At 45.2% G+C, this 20320-nt stretch overlaps 1 protein-coding gene across 2 annotated transcripts in view; it reads left to right on the top strand.

Moving 5' to 3' along the window:
- Positions 1 to 20320, top strand: part of LOC119401542 (tyrosine-protein phosphatase 10D) — a 188610-nt gene that overhangs the window by 146180 nt on the left and 22110 nt on the right. For both annotated transcript variants that reach the window (XM_049418787.1, XM_037668432.2), the window contains exons 3-13: positions 3489 to 3770; positions 4895 to 4998; positions 5097 to 5277; positions 7648 to 7923; positions 9627 to 9727; positions 10187 to 10352; positions 12009 to 12269; positions 16513 to 16656; positions 17387 to 17512; positions 18633 to 18775; positions 19290 to 19431. In XM_049418787.1, the coding sequence (XP_049274744.1) occupies positions 3489 to 3770; positions 4895 to 4998; positions 5097 to 5277; positions 7648 to 7923; positions 9627 to 9727; positions 10187 to 10352; positions 12009 to 12269; positions 16513 to 16656; positions 17387 to 17512; positions 18633 to 18775; positions 19290 to 19431 (1926 nt within the window). The remainder of the gene's footprint in view (positions 1 to 3488; positions 3771 to 4894; positions 4999 to 5096; positions 5278 to 7647; positions 7924 to 9626; positions 9728 to 10186; positions 10353 to 12008; positions 12270 to 16512; positions 16657 to 17386; positions 17513 to 18632; positions 18776 to 19289; positions 19432 to 20320) is intronic.

Below are 20320 nucleotides of genomic sequence, written 5' to 3'. Positions count from 1 at the left end.
GTTTTCAAAACGAAACCCGAAAAAGCTATATATCTAGATAAGGATATTTCTCCCACCGTCCAACATTTTTAAAGAGGCATGTTAACTTTCTTTTGGTTCTCACGACTCTCCGACGAGAGTGTAATAATTCTCCAAAGAGAGTTCACGTGTCTTTTAAGGAGAGTCATATACGTGTCACGCCAAGACTCACTAAAAAAAGAGTCAAAATACTCTCTTTTTTGTTAGAATGTACTTCCAGTACCAAACAAAAAGGCAGAAGGGACAATGGAAGTATGGAAGCATGGTGAGATGAAAAATTCGTGAACGCGGGGTCTCGCTTGAGTCAACGTTTCGACAAGCGGAAGTTGAAGCCTTGAAGAAGGCAAGTCCGCTTGTCGAAATGTTGGCCTCAGCGACACTCCGTGTTCACGAATTTTTCATCTATCCAGTGCCAAACAACTAACATTAATCTAGCAGTACTCACTCTTTTATCACGGAGATTATATACCTAGTTTTAAAAACGAAACCTGAAAAATCTGTATAATTTAGATAAGGAACATACTGCTCACACCGTCCAACATATTTTTTCTCTCTTTCTCTTTTTTCTTTGTTTTCTCGCTCTCCTCGCTGGCCTGCACAGGGCAACCCAATTACCGAGCCCCTCTCCCGGCCCTCAACTACCCAGGCTACCAGCCCAGGCATGCGGTACAGGCGGCGCCACCTCCTTCCTCCCTCTATCCCAGTCACTACCACCAACCACCACTCGCCAACACATCACCAATCCCTCCACAACAACCACCACCACAACTACCTCCTCCACTGTACCCTGTCTACAACCCACTGGCCTCCACGGCTGGCCGATGCACGGGGCCATTGCCCGAACCTGGGTGTACCACACCAAGCACACGTGCTCATCCACGATCCCTCCCAGTGCCGTTGCCCGCCCGAGCCGCACTCACGTCCGATGACATCTTCGCTGGTACGATAAGAGAGAATGAGATGGGAGGGAGGGATGGGATAAAATGAGGAAACACTTGTAGAAAGGCGTTAATTGTGCGACAAACCAATTAGCTCAGCCAAGCGCTGAGTACTAAGTCCACTGGCGTCAACAGCTGGTGTAACAACCGCTGCTTTACTAAACGTGTTATTCCTGGTACAATGCTTGAAATATGAAGAAAGAACAGAGAAGAGACAGAGGAGCGCCAGAGAGAGATCACACGTCTTTTTAAAGAGAGTAATATACGTTGCCAGTCAAGACTCACGAAAGAGAGCCAGAATGCTCTTGTTTTTCTTCCTAGAATGTACTTCCAGTGCCCAACAACAAACGTGAAGCGCTCCTCTGTCTCATATCTCTCCTTTTTTCTTGTTTCAAGCATTGCACCAAGGATAACATGTTTAACAAACATAGGCACCAACTCGGCCAGGAACAAGTTTCTCTAAAGAATCCCTGGTTTACTCATGCGGGGGCTTTACCAGAGGACGGAAATTTTCCGTAGTTCTACCAGTCTGTCCTGTCAGATCGAAATGCGCACGAAATACGGTACCGTGCCGATATTGAACAGGTAACGACGGTACTTGGCCAGCAATGCGCGAACTCGAGACTGTTCTAAATGTCGTGCACCTTACGAGTCAAATGCACTCGACATACCGTTTCCACATTGTTCCATACAAAGACTACGTACTTAGCAGCAGATTTAATTAGAGTAATAAAGCAAAATTTATAAATACTGCCCATTCGTTCTAAATGACATACCGAAGCTCAACGACAGAAGATAGATTACAACAAGAACATAGCCTAAATCACATTTACATTCGCACTTAAAGCCTCACATTGAACATAAAGCCTCACATTGAACATTCGGATAAGTCGCTGAAAAAAATACTAAAAAGAGACACCTTTTTAAGGGAACATGTTCTGTCTAATTGACTATATAACTTTTAACCCTGTACTACTACGTTTTCATAAAATAACCAGTTTATTGGTGTATTGGGTATTTTCCTGCATAACACTAGAAATCTTGGTGCCAGCATGAAGGTTTCTATTTTAATACACCTCTGTGTGCAACGTAATCATAGGTCAAGAGGGGACAAAGAGGAGCCTTAGCCTTTTTAAAGCCAAGATTTCCTGCAGGAAACGTGTCTTCGTTGGGTCTTCACGAACACAGGTCTTCTCTACGAAACTTAGGCTCCAGGCTGAGGCTTTTCTTTTTCGAACACTGTTGATCACTTGAAGTCTTCATCTTTCTGTGAGATTTTTCGGAGAATAACAAGACGCAGTACACCCAGGAAAGGACAGGCGAATGGCAGGTGTACTGCGTCTTCTTATTCCACGAAGCATGCACCAACTAGCCCAACAACAATGTTTATTGAGAGATTTTGTCTCATTCGGGTCACTAACGTAACACCTAGCTGTATAATAAAGTTCACGTTGGTTAAACACTTTAATAGAGACCAGACCTGGTACGCTCTGACACTTTCGAGCTGCTCGTTTTCCCAGTGACCTTATAGGAGGATAGCATTTCTCCAGGTAAGTTTAATCTGTTAGTTCATTACAAATGTGTGACCTAAAATCAATGTGTGTCGAGAACAGCCCCGGTCATGTTACGAAACTTTTCATGGGGTTCTTATACCATTGTCATGTGCACAAGCGTACGCAGGGTTCCCAATTAGGGATTAAGGGAGGAGGGGGGGACAAAGGTTAATACCAGCGCCTCCCCCCTTTGGTCGAGTCCCATAGACACTATGCTTCACAGAGACCTGCCTTTGGTCCCTGGCTTTCCGGGATTACAGGTGGGAAGTGAACAGTTCTTCGAATGCAACACCACGGGCCGCCATTATCGTCAGAAACCTGCGTGGCCAAACCCCTGCTCTTTAAACAATTAAGGGGCAGGTACGACCGAGTAAAACAATGGGGCACCATTTGCGCCCCCCTTAGACGATTAGGGGCGGGGGGGGGGAGCTGCCCTCCTTGTGCGCACGCCTAGGTCACGTGGTCCACACTGTGCCCTGCTGATCGCGGATCAAGCCCGATCAGCATCAAATTTCTCAACAGCGATTGGCTCCCTTCTGCGGCTTGCGTAAGAGATCCAGTCACGATCGTGAAATTCGATCAGGCTCCGGCCCGATTGCATAGGTCGGCAAAAAAAGTGTAGCTTACTCAGACTCACTCGAGAAATGTATTTTGCGCTTAGAGCTCACTCGGACTCAGACTCACCAAAGTTCTGCCTCAACCGGAGTCGCTCGGACTCCTTCACTAAAAATTTTTGTCAACCCCTTTCACTTGGACTCAAACTCACTAAAACATTTCTCACTGGACTCACACAGACTTATACTCGCGGCTCGATATGAGTCTGAGGGAGTCAACTCATGGGTGAGCTTGCTGACCTATGCCTGATTGCGATCAGAAGTGAACTTGCCACACGGGTATTTGACGAACCTGCACGTTTAGTTCGTAGGCCGAATCGATTAACGCCGTGTTTGGTTATTTGATTGGGCCTGTGCTTTTGCAGAGCCGGACCCGCCCACTAACCTTTCCATCAAGATTGACACGGGCAAGGTGGCACACGTCTACTGGCAACCACCGGCCGAAGGCAAGATCACCGGATACCGGCTCGCCATCTCTCCGCTCTCGGACCAGGACGAGGCACCCGAGCGCAGCGTTCACTTGAACGACGAGAACCCCCCTTACACCCTCAGGGACCTCACCCCAGGAGGCACCTACCAGCTGCAACTGTTCAGCGTCTATAAATCCCGCGAGTCGCAGCAATCGGCCTCTTCAAACTTCACCACAAGTACGTATTCTTTATTGACCCGTCATGTATACACTGCTGTGTAGTGATACTTACTAGTCACTTCATTTTCTTATAGCTCCGCCCAGAGCCATCGCTGTCCCTCCCACATAGAATATGCATAAATGCTCCACCCAATAGCGCTTATTCACTTTCGTGACGTCAAGCACTTCTCGAGTGTTTCAGATAGTTGAGTTCCCGGTACAGACAAACGATTGTGTTGCTGGTTTTTGGTCGCAAATTTGAATGTCCTGTCAAATTTCGTCAGGGATCCTTACATCGGTGTTCAGCCAAATAAATGTTAAGGTAGTAAATACGAACCTCTAACTCTTAGTTTGTGTACAGTATTTACATTAGCCGAGAAAAAGTAGTTACGGATCGCGCGGAAACCAGCTAGCACAACTGTCTTTCACAGGTGAAGGTCAGGCGTTGCGGCTGTTCATTGGGCGAAGCGCACTTTTTTTTTTTTTTTGTCTTGTAACCGCCTATAGACGGCTTGCGGATGTTACGTAAGTGCTGTGAATACAAAAACATTACGATTCAGCAAAAAAATTTGCAGGTGGGCTTTTCTGCAAGCTTTTTTTTTAAACCATGGAGAAACTCTCGTTCACAGACCGCTTTTCTCGCTCTTTGTACGTTTCTCTCTCCAATTCCCAGTGAGAGGGGTCACCACGCGCATGCTGGGAAAGGTGGTAATTATGAGGCATAACAAGTCTGTATAGTAATTCTTGAAGAGCATTTGTGGAGTTAGCTTTCTGTCACTAGATTCGGTTGGAGGGGAAAGCACAATGCCAGAGAAGAGTTGTCTGTGAACGAGAGTCTTTGGTTAGAAAAGAACATTGCAGCAAAACCGACTTACAAATTTTTCGTGAATCGTCAGCTGAAGACATTGTTCACGACATCATTCCCGTACTCTGACAAAAATTTGGAGGCACAAAGGAACGAGGACAAGAAATGACAGGACTGGTGCCTCGTTCCTTTGTGCCTCCAAATTTTGGCAGACCATACACCAACTAGCCCAAGAACGCGTTTTCACAATTCCCTTAGCCCACCAACAATGCCAAAACATAAGCATTTTCAATAAAATTCACATTGATTCATGTGTTAATTCATGCTTTTCTTTCCAGAACCCAATGCCCCTGGCCGTTTCATAGTGTGGTTCCGAAATGAAACTACACTCTTGGTGCTGTGGCAGCCGCCCTACCCCTCTGGCATTTTCGATCAGTATTTGGTGAGTGAGCTAGTGCCTTTAGGTACGAACAGTAACTGGTCGCTATGTTGTGCAATAGCTGTAAACGTAGTGGGCTTATGTTTAATGAAATCGCACAGGTAAGCATCACGCCAGAGGATGCGTCTCAGTCCATCCTCTACGTCGACAAAGAAGGTGAGCCACCCGGTCCGGCACAAGCCCCCTTCTATGGTCTCGTGCCTGGTAGGGCATACAACATCTCGGTGCAGACCATCAGCCAGACGCAGATCAGCGCACCCACAGAGGCGCAGTACAGAACCGGTGAGTGGTTCGTCACCGGAGGACTCTTAGTGCTCGTCGAAAACGCCCTCGTCAAGTTGAAAACGAAAGTCATGCATATCTGGAATTGGTTTGTCACAACTCTGTCTGGTGTAACATATTGTCGTGAGAGGAAATGACAAACAGTCAACTCAGAGCGAAACCCTTTTTTTTTCCCTTTCGGCCACAGCAGCCACGAACATCTTCCTAATCAACCTCTACCGCCTTATGAGCGTCGCATTACCCTCTACCCACAAAAAACAAAACAAAAAGCAGGCATTGTCTTGATGAAGCAGCTCTAAAGAAGAGTGAGAGCTAGCGCCACAAAACTTAGCGACGGATTAAACAGTACAAGGCGAAAACAAAAGATTCGAGAAAAGGAAGGACAATGGGGCTGAGGGCAGGCTCTGCACTACAGAGTTTGCAACTTGCATTCAGCTATGAGTGGTACGGCTTCATCCTGGGGACGTTACAGCTCTGTGGTGTATGTTGTATCGGCAATATCCTAACACGGTTCGTTTAACTCAGACTTTCTATTTTGCGACACCTACTTCATTTTCCTGGATGATGTCTCGGTTCTGCAACTGGGGATTTACTTGCATTAACATTGTACTCAATCATGACAGTGCTATTGGAGAGTACAATGCAAGGTCCTCTATGTAAGGGTGTGCTAAAACGTTCCATACGCTGACACTCAATCCCGAAACTTCTCACTTCATGTCTTCGAATGCCTATAGTCCTAGACTCCTAGCTGTCCAAATAAAGCAGAAGTTCAAGGCAAGATGGCAGCTTGAAGCGATGAAAAATCCTTGGAGAGGGGGTGGGACTGTAGGCAACGTTTCGGCAAGTAGTCTTGTCTTCAAGCCAGCAGCTTTCTGCCTTGAAGAAAGACAAGACCCCCTGTCAAAACGTTGACTCCAGCAACACCCCGTGTTCAAGGATCTTTCATTCATTCACATTTGTTTCAGACAACCAGTATACATAGTTGCCTAGGGGATCGGCGTAAAGGCACAGAAAGCCTGAAAAGGCGCCGATGACCCGAGTACACACATACGGAAAACCAGCCATACATGACAAAATGAATATAAACATAGATCGGAAAAGCGAACACATCGCGATTTTTCCAGAAGTCAATAACCAATGAAGAGTGCTATCAAAAATGTCACAAAGGTATTAGATTTGATAAAAATTTTGCCAGCATTGTTATCAAACGGTATTCTTGGTTACATGTTTCTTGTATTTGCGCGTTTGTGAAAAATTCTTCGTGCAGAAATGACTGTTGCAAGTAAAGTGCGGCTCTATAGAGACAATTTACAAGTGACTTATGATCGGCTGGGACAACATCTTATCGAACTTTTATGTTATGTTTGCACATTTCATTTATGTGAATACTTGTGTTTTATAAACTTTTGAGTTGAGTGCACGTTTTTTTTTTTTATTGAAGACCTGGGCCTGAGCGCGTTAATGTTCTACCATGTATCTTTGTACAGCTTTGTGCTTGTTCTCTACTTTGCGACGGCAACTATTACGCAATGGAAGAGGAGTAGCTGGCGTCAAGCATTGCCACGAACATTTAAAGGAGCACTGACACAAAATTTCGAAGGCGACATAACCTGTGGGATGGATTTGTGTGGACACACACGCATAATCTACGAAATATCAACGGATAATATAGCCTAGAACATATTTAAAATCACGTTTAAAGTGCGCGTCGCGCCACTGCACGCGAAACGTGCGCCTTTGGTGTTCTTGTAAACAACCAACCGCCACCTGCGTCACGAGTTTGCGTTGGCTGCTACGATTGTTGCGGGCGCTCTCTCCCAGCAGACCTTTTCAACGGAAAGAAGGGGAGACTTGCACGGGAGTACAAAAGCTGGTGTCCTCGCCTCGGCAGTGCGTCTTGGAGGGGTCACGCATATTTACAACGTCTCAGAGGGCATTGTAGCAGCACTATAGTGAACTAGAATATACTCTAGTTCACTATAAGCAGCACCCAGGAAGCCTTCGTTGAAAATAGTTGTCGACGCGGTGCTCATATGCACGCGGTTTTGTGTGCTCACGTAGCCACTCTGGGTCCCGCCTCCCTCGGCGCTCTCTGAAACCGAAACTGCGACTGGGCGCTATAAAACCGTCTTCAAATAATTAACGGTCGCGCGCTCGAGCAAACGAGCTTTACAGCCGTGATAAGCGGGTCGTTAGCTACTTATCGCAACAAAAAATTTTGGTGTCAGTGCTCCTTTAATATCTATGCGTTTAACAAAGGATACATTTAACTTTATACGTTTAATAAAATAAGTGTGCCAGTTATTACATGTAATAAACGTCCTAGCTTTAATGTTATCTCTTTCTTTCTTTCTTTTTACACCTACTCAGTTCCCCTCCCCCCATCCAACGTGACCTTCAACAAGGAGAAGGTGACCTCCAGGTCGTTCGAAGTGTCCTGGTCCCCTCCCAAGTCGTTCTCCGAGTTCGACCGCTACCAGGTAGCCCTGAGCATGCAGCACTCGCTCAGGCAGATTGTGGGCAGAGATGAGGAGCGCGTGGCCAACTTCGACCAAGACCTGGAACCCGGCCGCACCTACGAGGTCATGGTCAAGACGGTCAGCGGTAATGTGGCCAGCTGGCCTGTCATGGGAAACGTCACCACTCGTAAGTATAGCTACTTGAATGGACACTAAAGTGGAACGATGAGTCTGTTTATACTGATAAATTATACTCGGAAAACTCTACTGTCCTTAATTTCACCATCACAGGCTCAATAATACAAGAGAAAATCCAGATCAAGGTCTCATTTTTAAACTTCGCGCCGAAATCTCCGCGCGTGACGTCATGTAGTTCAAAGTGTATTTTCCGTATTTTAGCGACATTGGCCCAACAAAATTTCCTGAAACTTGGTATGTTAAGTCTATAGCCCCCTCAGAGGACACTGCACTTCATTTTTACTTATTAATAACTACGTAGGTCCTAATAGACGCCGTCAAAATCTATGACGTCACGGCGTTTGGTGCGGGGATTTCAAGATGGCGTCGCCGCACGCATTTCTTTTTGCGCGTTTTCTCACTTACCAAGCGTGTTCTCGCAGCAAGCGTGGTGACTTTGGTATTGTGAAAGATTAATTTATTAATACGAGAAGCATCGTTTTTTTTTTTCCTCTTCAGTGTCCCTTTAACTCGATCCTAGACTTCTAGCTAGTTAATTGTTCGGCACGGAAGTGTCGCTCGGCTCAAATTTTCGCCCGTCAAAACATTACCTACTTTCTCTAATGATTGTCTTATTAAAATACAAGAAGTATGAAATTAATAAGCAATAAATAAATTAATAATAAACTTCACAACAATGACGTTTAAGTGAAGCACTTGTTCTAGCTCAACTACTTGCTCGATGTAAGAACATGGTCACTACAGTGCATTCTGTTACTTTCTGACACGAAGGAGTTATTAAATGTAACCGGTTTTGCGAAATACAATTGCAACATGCTTTAACTTATGATCGCCCAGTCCGCCGGCTTATTTGCTTGTCTATTCTTACAATTTTCTTCAGTCAAATTTTTCATGTTTACTTTCCTCCCTGATCGCAGAATATTTACGATCTTCCTGAAGTTCACTGCTAAGCCAAGCTTTCCTTGAAATTTTATCACTTAGAACGCTGCTCAACGCGACAGGGCGACGTGTGTATTCCAAAACTTGGTGAGGCAAAAAACAAAACTATGTTTCATTCAAATACAGTGAAACTGTGATATACTGAATATGGATATAACAAATAATCGGTTGCGAAGAAGTAATGATAATAATCTTGCCATTATACAGTAAGACTTGTTGCTGGGCGAGCTTTATTGACATCAAATGGATACATATTAGCAGCAAACTAGGAAACAGACTCAACGAAGAAGTAGGAGCCTAATCGCCCAGCAACAAGTATTACTCAGCATTAATACAGTGTTGCGAATATACGTTCATAAGGAATTTCCGTATATAATGAAGTCATTCTTATGTCCGACCGCTGCTTCGCTATGAGGTTTGACTCTACCAATACGATATGCATAAGTGTCAAGTACGAATGAAACAAACCAGTAAAGGTTATGAACTGAGCTAGCTAGTTTTAAGTGTGTTACGCTGTTAGGAAACATTCAGTCGAAACCAGCTAGCTGTTTAAAAGGATGAACGCTTTATTCAAAGACACGAATACACGCAGTGAAATTCCTCACTTAACAGTGAAGCAGTGACTAAAATGAATTGGCTAAAATTAGTTAAAAAAAGTTATTTAACGACCTTGACTGTGAGTCACTTTAGGCAAGACTCGATAGGACTTCTTGGCTAGCACAGCTGTTTCATGAAGTCTTGCGCATGATGCAGATCCTTTGCCTGTGGAGGATTTGAATGCAACCTACGGTGATGCTGGTGAAATCCTGGTGCGATGGAAACCTAATAATGCAAGCCTTCAGGATGCCTACATGGTGAGTCCTAGAGATGCAGTGGCGTCAGACACTGCAGTCATAATTTCGAAACTTGTTTTTTAAATCTGTAACTGATCTGAAAACGTTTCCATTCGGTGCAAAAGTAGAAACATTCGTAATTTCTTGTTGCCTTCGGCAGTGGCTCTTATGAATATTTCATTAGCGCTCGGTACACACGTACATGATAACTTGCCGCGGACAGAACTTCATTGTCATAACAACGTAACAACAATAAATTTTTATCATAATGATAAAAATCTATTACTGGTATTATTACGTAAAAGAGAAGTGCTTGTCCGATTAAGGTTCAGTAAAACGTCCAACTCAACGTGCAGGTGGAACAAACAAAGGTTCACAATTCGTTTTTCTCTGTAGGTTCGTTTATTAAGGTTCAGTAAAACGTCCAACTCAACGTGCAGGTGGAACAAACAAAGGTTCACAATTCGTTTTTCTCTGTAGGTTCGTTACAATGAACTGGAGTCCTTCAACAGCGACAGTCTGGAGACAGTGAAGAACAACTCAGTTCTGCTGAAGGGCCTTTTGCAAGGCCGCAACTACTCCATCAGCGTTGTCGCCGTCAGCAAGGGTGTACCGAGCAAGCCAGTCTTCACGTACCAGTCGACACGTAAGTCCACGATGACGTCACTTGTATGAATCAATCAGTCAAATTTTATTTTTGCCGTAGACAGCACATTGCTGCAGCGAAAGTAGTAGGCCAAAGGATAACAGCTGGATTTCTACGTTTCAGGCGGTTTTGTACCTTTTATATGTTTCAAACGACAGAGTTTATGAGTGCCGTAACCTACTGCTAATAGTAATCTTGATACTTGCGATTGTTTTAAACCTTTGTGATATTGAACAATTCGTGAAAAAATAAACATTCACGGTCTACCAAACATTGCTCGTTGCAAATGGTAAGCTTGGCGCTCTTGCTAACTCAAGCTAACTATGAAAAAATGCTGAACTTTCGCTTTTGCTTAACATCAATTTTGATCGAATTTAGTGAAAGGAATGCTGATAAAAAGGATTTAATTACTTCATTCTAATTTATATCAATAGCAGCTTCTGAGGCAGAGTTTTCTGTAAGGGCCTTCTGCTGTCTTTTGCCGTACGCAATCCGCCGCAGTGACTCGCACTACCCTGTGTAAATTATCCTTCGTAATGTTTGTACTTGAAGCAGAACTAAAGATGATATTCATGTTGTGGTTGTTGTTTCAAAAATTCTTGACGAGAGAGGAACAACATCGCTTATTACATCTTAAAGGGAAAAGGAGCTGCTACAAGAAGGCGAGGGAGGTTATCCTACCCGCGGTAGACCTCTTCTATCACCTAAGGATGGCAGCCTGAAATTCGGGTTTGCAGCTGCGCATGGTAGCCTCCCTGTGCTCCAGGATACATAAAACTCTACAAAGGTTAGGGGGAGGCGAGTGGTCTTTGCATTGCCACATAATGTGGTTTAGGTCCGTTCTACTAGCAGGACAAAACTTGCAGGCTAAGCTAGGGTATATTTCCATGGAACACAAAACCTCTATAAAACATCTCTAAAACGTTTTACAGAGGTTTTTGTGTTTCAGGGGTTCCCGCGTGCATTTGCTGACGTAAGGCAGGGCAGAGAAAAACTCGAGTTTCTAGTTTACGCCGTAGCACTTCGCGTGTGCGTGACGACCGACGCGTTAAATGTGGGAGGGTTCCACGACCTCGGCGGTAATGCCCGCAAATGTTGGGATATGTAAGTAATCTGCATTTGGTGGTTTATGCTGAAGGGTCATTACTGGCGTCTGAACCGCCCCCTAAACTAGCCTACGCTCGGTTCGTGAAAACTCGAGCACTTGCGTGGGCCGTTTTATTGCCGATGAGGCCAGCGTGAGCAGGTGACCAGGTTAAACCTGCAGAAGCTCGGATGGCGGCGCATTACAGGATATAATGGTTATAGGGCTGTCCTGCAAACCATACCCGCTCCGAGGTTTTGAGTGGAAGTTAGGCCCACTCAAAACCTCGGAGTTAGTTTTGAGTGGGAGTTAGAAGAATGGGGGAGGGGGGGGGGCTCTAGCCCCCCTCCCCCTTCTTCCGAAATATTGATGGAGGGAGTGTTTTACCGCAAATAAATAATGACAATAGGTGTTTTTCTCAAATAGTCAAGGTTTTCAGCAAGTGCCCCCCCCCCCGAAAAAAGTTCCTGGCTACGGGCCTGATGGGTGTTTTTCAGTCACTTGCTATCACAGAGAGGGTTTGAACAGCAAGTTTTACCAGATGATACGATATCGTCACTCCTTCATCGCAGGTCCGGCGTCTCCTGTGATCGAGGCGCTGGAGCCGGTTGGTCAGCACATGAACGTTTCGTGGAAGTCTGACGTGACGAGCCGCCAGGACTCTTTTGCGGTCGTCTACGTGCGTAACGACACCGGCGAGCGGCGCCAGGAGGACACGCGCCAGAACTGGCTCCTGCTCAACAACCTGTACCCGGGCGCCAGCTACCAGATCCGCGTGTACGCCGTCAGCCACGGCCTCTGGTCCGAGCCGCACTCGTACTACCAGACAGTCGGTGAGTTCTTGTCGCTGTTAAAGCCGAACTCAAGCGGGTCTGTTAATGTACGCAGCATATATAGCGAAGGAGGATGAGGAGGAGGAGAGAGGGTAAACGAACAGTATAGCCATGTATAGGGAGCTTGCACGAACGGCGGCGACGCTATGCACTCTGGGTAGGCAGCCATTTTTTTGTCATAGCCGACCGCGGAGTGCAGTGGCGCAGTCGTGTTTGCAAGCGTTGGCGTAGCTAGCAGGTGTGATCAAGAGCGAGCGCGACGCAAATTCAACTCCAAGAAGCGTCGTGCACGATGTCAGCTACACTGGAAGACTACACCCCAACGCTGTGCCGAAAAGACCGCGAGCGGTACGAAGAAAAGACGAGACTCTACGGGCTGCACCCATTCACGCTCCGTCGGACGACTGTGTAAGCGATGTGGACTTGTGGCCGCGCGTCGACATCGCCGATATTCACGAATTTCTCGTTTTGAGGACGAGTTTTATTACCGGGGAACAGCTGAAGTCGAGAAAGGCCCTCGAGGGCCACAGTTACGAGTGGCTGGGAGCCATGGGCGAAGAAAGTCGCCGCCGACACCGTGATCGTCGTCACTCAAGTAAGACATGTTAATTATTTGACTTTTTCGTAGGTGCTAATGCTGTGATTCGACCAGTTCAATAAGCGTACTGTTTTACACACATGTTTTGCTTCCTTGTTCTTGCCTCGATGCTCCTCTGAGATTTCTCATTTACGCCAAGTGTAGCGTAAATTTAACGGCACCTTCCCGTAAGCTCTTGGTGAGTAGGGGTTAATGCGGATCTGTCGTAAAGCCGACGCAAGTCAGCGCAGAGAAATAAACATCAGCACCTACGAAAAAGTCAAATAATTAACACGTCTTACTTGAGTGACGACGATCACGGTGTCGGCGGCGACTTTCTTCGCCCACGGCTCCCAGCGACTCCTAAAGTGGCCCTCGAGGGCCTTTCACGACTTCAGCTGTTCCCCGGTAATAAACCTCGTCCTCAAAACGAGAAATTCGTGAACATCGGAGATGTCGACGCGCGGCCACAAGTTCACATCGCTTACACAGTCGTCCGACGGAGCGTGTATGAGTGCAACCCGCAGAGTCTCGTCTTTTCTTCCTACCGCTCGCGGTCTTTTTGGCACAACGTTGCGGTGTAGTCTTCCAGTGTAGCTGGCATCGTGCACGACGCTCCTTGGAGTTGAATTAGCGTCGCGCTCGCTCTTGATCACACCTGCAAGCTACGCCAACGCTCGCAAACACGACTGCGCCACTGAACTCCGCGGTCGGCTCTGACAAAAAAATGGCTGCCTACCCAGAGTGCATAGCGTCGCCGCCGTTCGTGCAAGCTCCCTATAGTATAACATATCAAGGGGTGGAAAAGGGAAGTGAGGATGAGGACGAGATTTGAGATTTGGTTTATTTCACCAAAACTGATACATTTGTAACAAAGATGAAGAAGAAGAAAAAAAAGGAATTATGGGGAAATGAGGAGGAAGGAGAGTATGGCATAGTACAGCGGAGACGAGTTCGAGGTTAGAGACATGCAGGTCGTCAAGCGGAGAGGAGGTTCCTTCCGCGCTATGCCATGCCCGTCTTCGCCTTTCTCTGCATCCCTTTGCATTTCATCACTGAGGCTTCCTCTCAGTCGCGCTGTATATTGGCCTTTACGACGTTAAGTAACTTAAAGCCACGCATAATTTTTTTTTATGAATGTGTTTAAGTAGATGTTTACACCGGCTACTCTTTTCCTTTGACTTTCGATATAAAGAGGAGCGGTCTAGGAATAACAAATGACTCGACAAAGCAGTAAAACGCCCAGAAACTTTTTTCAGTAGTCCCTCAATTTCGACACGAGCTGTAAGTGCCGATTCCGAATTCGTTAGTCACGACACCGAAATGCTAGAAAGTCAATGACACAAAAGACAAAACATACACAGAGGCATGGTTACAATATGCAATACGCTACTATTAGGGAACTACAATGGATATGCACGAAGACACTTGATTGGCCGCGAGATCGACCTATAAGAGCCAGCACCGCGGCTGCGTTACTGTGCATACGTCGACCGTGCGGGGCGTAGAAGTGTACGGGGCTGCTCTTTCTATATCGTCATTCTGCACTGCGTAAGTGTCGAAAACGTTTCCATTTCCTATAGGAAGTACTGTTCGCTTCCGCAATGCCACACATATTGCACAGAGCCAGAGATAAGCTTTCATACCAGTCCTGGCGACGCGCAACAACGCCGATAGGGGCTTATCAGGTGTAGGAACGGCAAGGCGCTTTCCGATGGTGCGCAGAAAGCTCTTCGATCACGGTGGGTTCAAACGTTCGCTGGCAGAAAGTCTTGATGCTCATTCAAGTATGCTAACACGTTTATCACTCTTAGTCTGTGCATTCATGCTTCTTGCATGCGTAGTTTCTGCGCGCTGCGTGCGTGAACACCATTGCAGTCCGCGAAAGATCATGGCGGCTTGGCCAGGCTTGCCAGTCATGATTTGCTTGTGCTTTTGCGTACTTCCGAAAGTAAATGATCCCACTCTCCATGTTTCGAATTTGTTCTAGACCCTTCGTGCGCCACATTCGCAGTGAATGCAACGTTTTTCGCGCTACATGCGAGTCCTTTCAAGAGAGCGTCACCAAGCCTTGCTGTAGATTGCGCGTTTTTTGTCGTGCTTACTCAACTACCAGAAAATCGTTCTCGGTGTTCCGAAGTATAAATATGAGCTCCGAAACTCGTCCAGTTTGTGCATGATCTCGTACAGAGTGAAAAATGTCGTTCCGCGAGCCGGAAACGGACGGACCGTGTAAGAGATGAACAAATACGCGCGAGCGAATTTATCGCCACTGCTCGTGCTGATATATTTGTTCTCTGAATCTTTTAAATGGATATTCCAGAAATTATTGAGGCCTGATATACTAGTTGAAGTTACCGTAGCGTATATTTGATTAACAGAAGCTGCATCGCAAGGTGCGATACAACAAGTTGCTGTACGAACGGCGACCAACCATACCCGAACAACTTGAGGTTTTATTAGCATCCTGCAGGGCATGATCAGTTCAATTCTGCTGTTTTTTTTCTCGTCAGTCAACTTGACGTAGACTTCATTGGGTTTTTGCTAAGCCCCGAACGCTGGAGCATGAATGCGATAACGTGCGCGGCATCGTCAGAGCAGCACGTAGAAGAGACGACACTGAATTCAGTGATGTGGCCCGTCGCAACAACTTTGTCGCCATCGACGATAAACGCACGTTTACGTGACACACTCCCCAACGTGAGCCAGAATTGTGTTCAGAGTCAAGGGCACTGTGATACCGATTTATATATGTTAGTCTCAACACGTTGAAAAGAAACAAGCGTACGTATGCGGTGCGGTCGCATTAAACAAATGCTTTTCGCACTGATACTCAAAAAAGCGACTCACTTTACGAACTTTCATTGCAAAAAGGAAAGAATGAGTTTATTCAAAGTCGATCAAATCATCCCCGTCAACTTACATCGTGAATTCTCGAACAACAAGCACAACACACGCTGCTGCTGGAGCGGCGGCGGGCCACCGGCATCCACACTTCGGGGCTTCGTCCGTTCGCCGCTAGGTGCCGACTCTGTTCGATCTCGAGGCCAGTAGGCTATTTACTTTTCCGTGTTTTCTTTTTTGTTCTTTGGTGTATAACGTCGTCTTCTTCCGTGAAGTATGCACCAACTAGCCCAACCACAAGTTTTACTGACATTTCGATTATCTGTGGCATCATATTACGTCATAATAGGCTGATGCTGAAAATATCTTTGCTTTCTTCTGTACGTCTCCCATATGGTATTTTATTATTCTCAGTTCCTTCTTTCTAAAACGGCCTATCGTGTTTTTTTAATGAATTATTGAACACAGTATGTTCAACTAAGTGGTCTTGATTGTGTGTTCGCTTGCATTAGTTTTGACGTCGCGCAGGCGTCGACATCATTTCACAAGCCATCCAGTGTATTGTTGGAGTGTTTAGTACAAAGGCCTTTTAGATACAACTTAGAAGGACAGGACACACATGAGTGCTTGTGTGTGCCCCTTAGTTATCTTGTCTATAAAATGTTTATGCGATAAATAAAGAACACATCGCACCAAAAAGGCCAGATGTCAACCCTTGCTTAGTTAATTTCCTTGTACGGTTAACCAGTGGTCAGTTACTAGTTAGGAGCAAATATATAATGTTGCATTGCGTAACTAATCCTACTGCTTTGACATTTGCAGCCCCTAGGCCTCCACAAAACCTGCAGATAGCGAAGGCTAGCAACTCAACCGTAATACTCACGTGGAATGCCCCAGCGAACTCCTTGGTTGACCATTATGCTGTCCGGTATCGTCCTATTGAATCTACGTACTGGAGGGAATTCGGTAAGTAAAGCACTGAATCAGCTCTTGCGAGAAGTGAAGCATACGTGGTAAAAATATTTTTCTCTTAGCTTCATGTGCGGCTATAATATTATTTGGTATTTCTTACCAAATTCTTCGTGGTACATTCTTATTGTATGGAATTCATGGTTTTGTTGTGCACATTGTAAAGTTGCTATACAATTGTAGATGTAAAAACCGAATTTAGATATAACCACCACGCAAGAACAACAGACCATGAAGCCAAGAAAGGCACGAGGAAAGGTTATTAGAACTTACTGAGAATTTACGGTTTTTAACTAGAAATGTCAATTGAGCCAGTGTCTCGGCCGCAGCACCTCTCTTTGTCAGGACGACAACTCTTTGATGAAAATGAATCCCGTTGTCATAACGTTGCCTCCACCAACATTTCATCTTCAACAGCCCATCACTTCGAACATCCATATTGCCCGGAATTTCTTTCTTCAGATAGTTATATCCAATATTTCTATGTATAAGTGTTCATTATCTCTAGGTGCGACAAAGGGAAAGTGGCCCAGCCAATAAAAAATAGCAGTGCCTACATATGCAAGCCGTTGAGAATTCTCCTGTAGATAGCTGTCTTCACTGAATCCTGTATATCTGTCCCAAGGCACCCGACCACACAGTTGTCATTCTCAGTGGGTTCTCATCTGCAATAAAAAGAACAACAGTTTATTTGTTTTCTTTCGCTTCTGTGTCTCTTTTCCTCCAGGCGTTGTCAACTCAACGTCAGCTGAAATCGACGACCTGATTGCCGGGGAACGATATGTAGTCCGCGTGGCGACAGTCAGTAACAAGGTGGAAAGCACCGACGCTCAAGACGTGGAACAAACGCTGTGTAAGTGTGCTTCATTGCTAATTTATTAGATGCGAAGCATCTTATGGCGGAGTTCAATCCGGTGGTGGTGTGCGGCGTGACCACCCTTACTGCGCATGTGCGAACCCTCTCCACACACCTCCTCTCCACTCCCCCTTTCACGCGCCTCATTCCCTCCTGTGACGAGTAGGCAGCAGCGACGCCTCCGTCGTCTGGACGTGGCACGAGCGGCCGATGGCCGCCTCTGCTTCTGTGGCTCTAGACGCGGGGCGCTCGTGCTCTCCTTCCCTCACTGAAGAATCCCACCACGACACCAATTGCAGAGAGGCAGACGCGCATGATCTTGTGACTTTGCGGGAGTCGAATACCTCGGAAGCCGGCATTTCTACGCAGCGGGAGCTGGATGTAGACTAGAAGACAGTGTTGATTCTACGCCAGAGGAAGGCACAGGCTCTAAGACGCAAGAAAAAAAATTACTCCATCTCCCGCTCAAGCTAACCATCTCCCCGCTGCTTCGCATCCACACATGGTTCGCTTTAGCGGGAAATGGTGTAATTTTTTTTTATACGGAAGTCCAAAAAATTTTACAAAATCTACAATACTCCAGTTAGGAAGATTTCCAGTATTTAAGTGCAGCTTTACCTTGTACATGCTATAGTTGTATGCAAAAAATATTAGCGAACTCTAATACGATCTCGTTGACCTGTGTGCTCAAGAAACACATGTATTGGCCAGTTTAACTATTTCTGTATTATTATGTTGTTTTCAGTTGGCCAGCTATTATGTGCACTACTTCCAAATGAATAGTAGCACACAACTTGGTATTTATTTAAATAAATTGAGATGATTTAGAGTACTGCGCACTCTACAACGTGAAAGAGAAAGTGGTCTATCGATCGCATAGTGGCTCAGATGTAATGCAAAGAAAACTTTCTCTAGAAACTATTGATTGACGCAAAGAAAACAATTATTCAGCAAGCATTGATATGACACTTTCATTTGGACATCTGCGTGTGCACACTACTTCATGACATTCGAGTCCGTGCAAGATTCGTTACACTTCTCTTTCCATAGTAAGCTAGGCATTTTGTACTGATGTACTGTGGCATGTCTGACGTCCCTTACTGGAAATGTTTTTCAGATCCGAACTCCATCAAACACGTAACTCACTTCCTCGACTCCCAAAACATCACCTTCGAGTGGACGGCACCTCCAGGACGTGTAGATTACTACATCATCGTTTATAACCCTCTCAATGACCAGAAGAAGCAGAAATCGCAGCAGGTAAGTGTCCTGTTTAAACTTTTACTAGGAGTAATTTTTACATTGATTGGTTATGTTAATGAATCCATAATACTAGCGACACACACTACAGCCATTGTGTAGTCTGTATTGTGTATTCCCTGTTATTATGGATTTAAGTCAGTATCGACTAGCCGAACTAAATGCATTGACTTGTTATGTTAAAGTTTCTTGGCCATGGGCTTAATATTTCGTCATGTGAGACACTTCCATGGGAAAAGCATCTTGCACTATAAAGAACAATGGTTCAATTGTATGTATTAGCCAGATTTAAGCTATCTCTTGACATCCAACATGTTTTCGAGTGAGTGTAGATGCTTCAATGCTTTAACAAATGAAAAATTTTGAAGTTTGTAGATATCTTGCTGCAATCAAAATGGTGTTATGGTTTGCCAACTTTATTGAAAGTACACAGCAACATTTTATTGTTGATATTTTCTCGAGCTTTGTCGGGCACCATGAATAACTGCTTGCATTTATAACGTCTACGTTTCAGGTTCCAGCTAACTCAACGCGTCCAGGAGACAACGTAAACGTCATCATCGAAAACCTGAAGCCCGGAGAGTTGTACTCCTTTCGCCTTTACGCCGTCAGCCATGACGTCAGGAGTGAAGGTTTCGGCGTCCAGACGAGAACCAGTGAGCACTGTTCTCTCCCTTTCGCGTTTTCTTCCTTCCATTTTTATTCTTTCTTGGCCAATGTATAATGTGTCCGTAGCATGTGGATGTTTTGCTCATGCCGAAATATAAATGTCTCAGACTTGTGGACGAGCGAGAGATAGTTTTATTCTATCAATTGTCCCAGAAGTACGCCGGCTAATAGCTAATACTTACGCCAAGATTGATATCTGCGTTTTGTCTAGTTCGATAGGGATCTCACTTGCCTCAAAATGGAGCTTGACAGATTTTTCCGTAATACCAAACTTATATGTTCTACACTGATATAGAGTCTCCAAGATGCAAAGCTCTGTGCAAGAAATAATACAAGACTTAAAGTTGCGATTTTGGTATACTGGAGTAAAATTTCAATGGCGTATAACTCACCAAACCACTGACTTATTCACTTATGCACATATCACACTCTCATTAGCTCAAAATCAAGGCGAACAACTTGCTCCAATTTTCGAACGGAGTCCCTGCGCTTCAGACAGGTCTAAGTACCAACCAGCCCAGTTCAGCACACTAGAGCTCCAATTTTTCTGCAATAGAACATTCCTTGGGCGTTGCAGAGTTTAATGAACAGTCAGAACAGTAAAGTATACTGTTGCGATTATACAGTTAAACGGCAATACAAAGAACTTCAACACAATGAAATTCTCGATAAGGAAGCACTTTAGTTTTTCTAATTTCGTTTCCACAGAACACCATATATATGAAACCTCAATATAACGAAACCTGTTTATCCGCGATTTCAAGTTTCAATATAACGTAGTAAGCTGCCGATTTTACCGACCCTCATATCTGGTTTTAGGTAAAAATATTCCTGAATCTCAAATCTGTTATTTTTGGGCAAATGTTACGGTTTGCA

This window comes from Rhipicephalus sanguineus, chromosome 8, assembly GCF_013339695.2.
Source record: "Rhipicephalus sanguineus isolate Rsan-2018 chromosome 8, BIME_Rsan_1.4, whole genome shotgun sequence".
NCBI classification, from domain to species: domain Eukaryota; kingdom Metazoa; phylum Arthropoda; class Arachnida; order Ixodida; family Ixodidae; genus Rhipicephalus; species Rhipicephalus sanguineus.
Note: the sequence above shows the minus strand (reverse complement) of the source record. Positions and strands in the feature narration are given on the sequence as shown.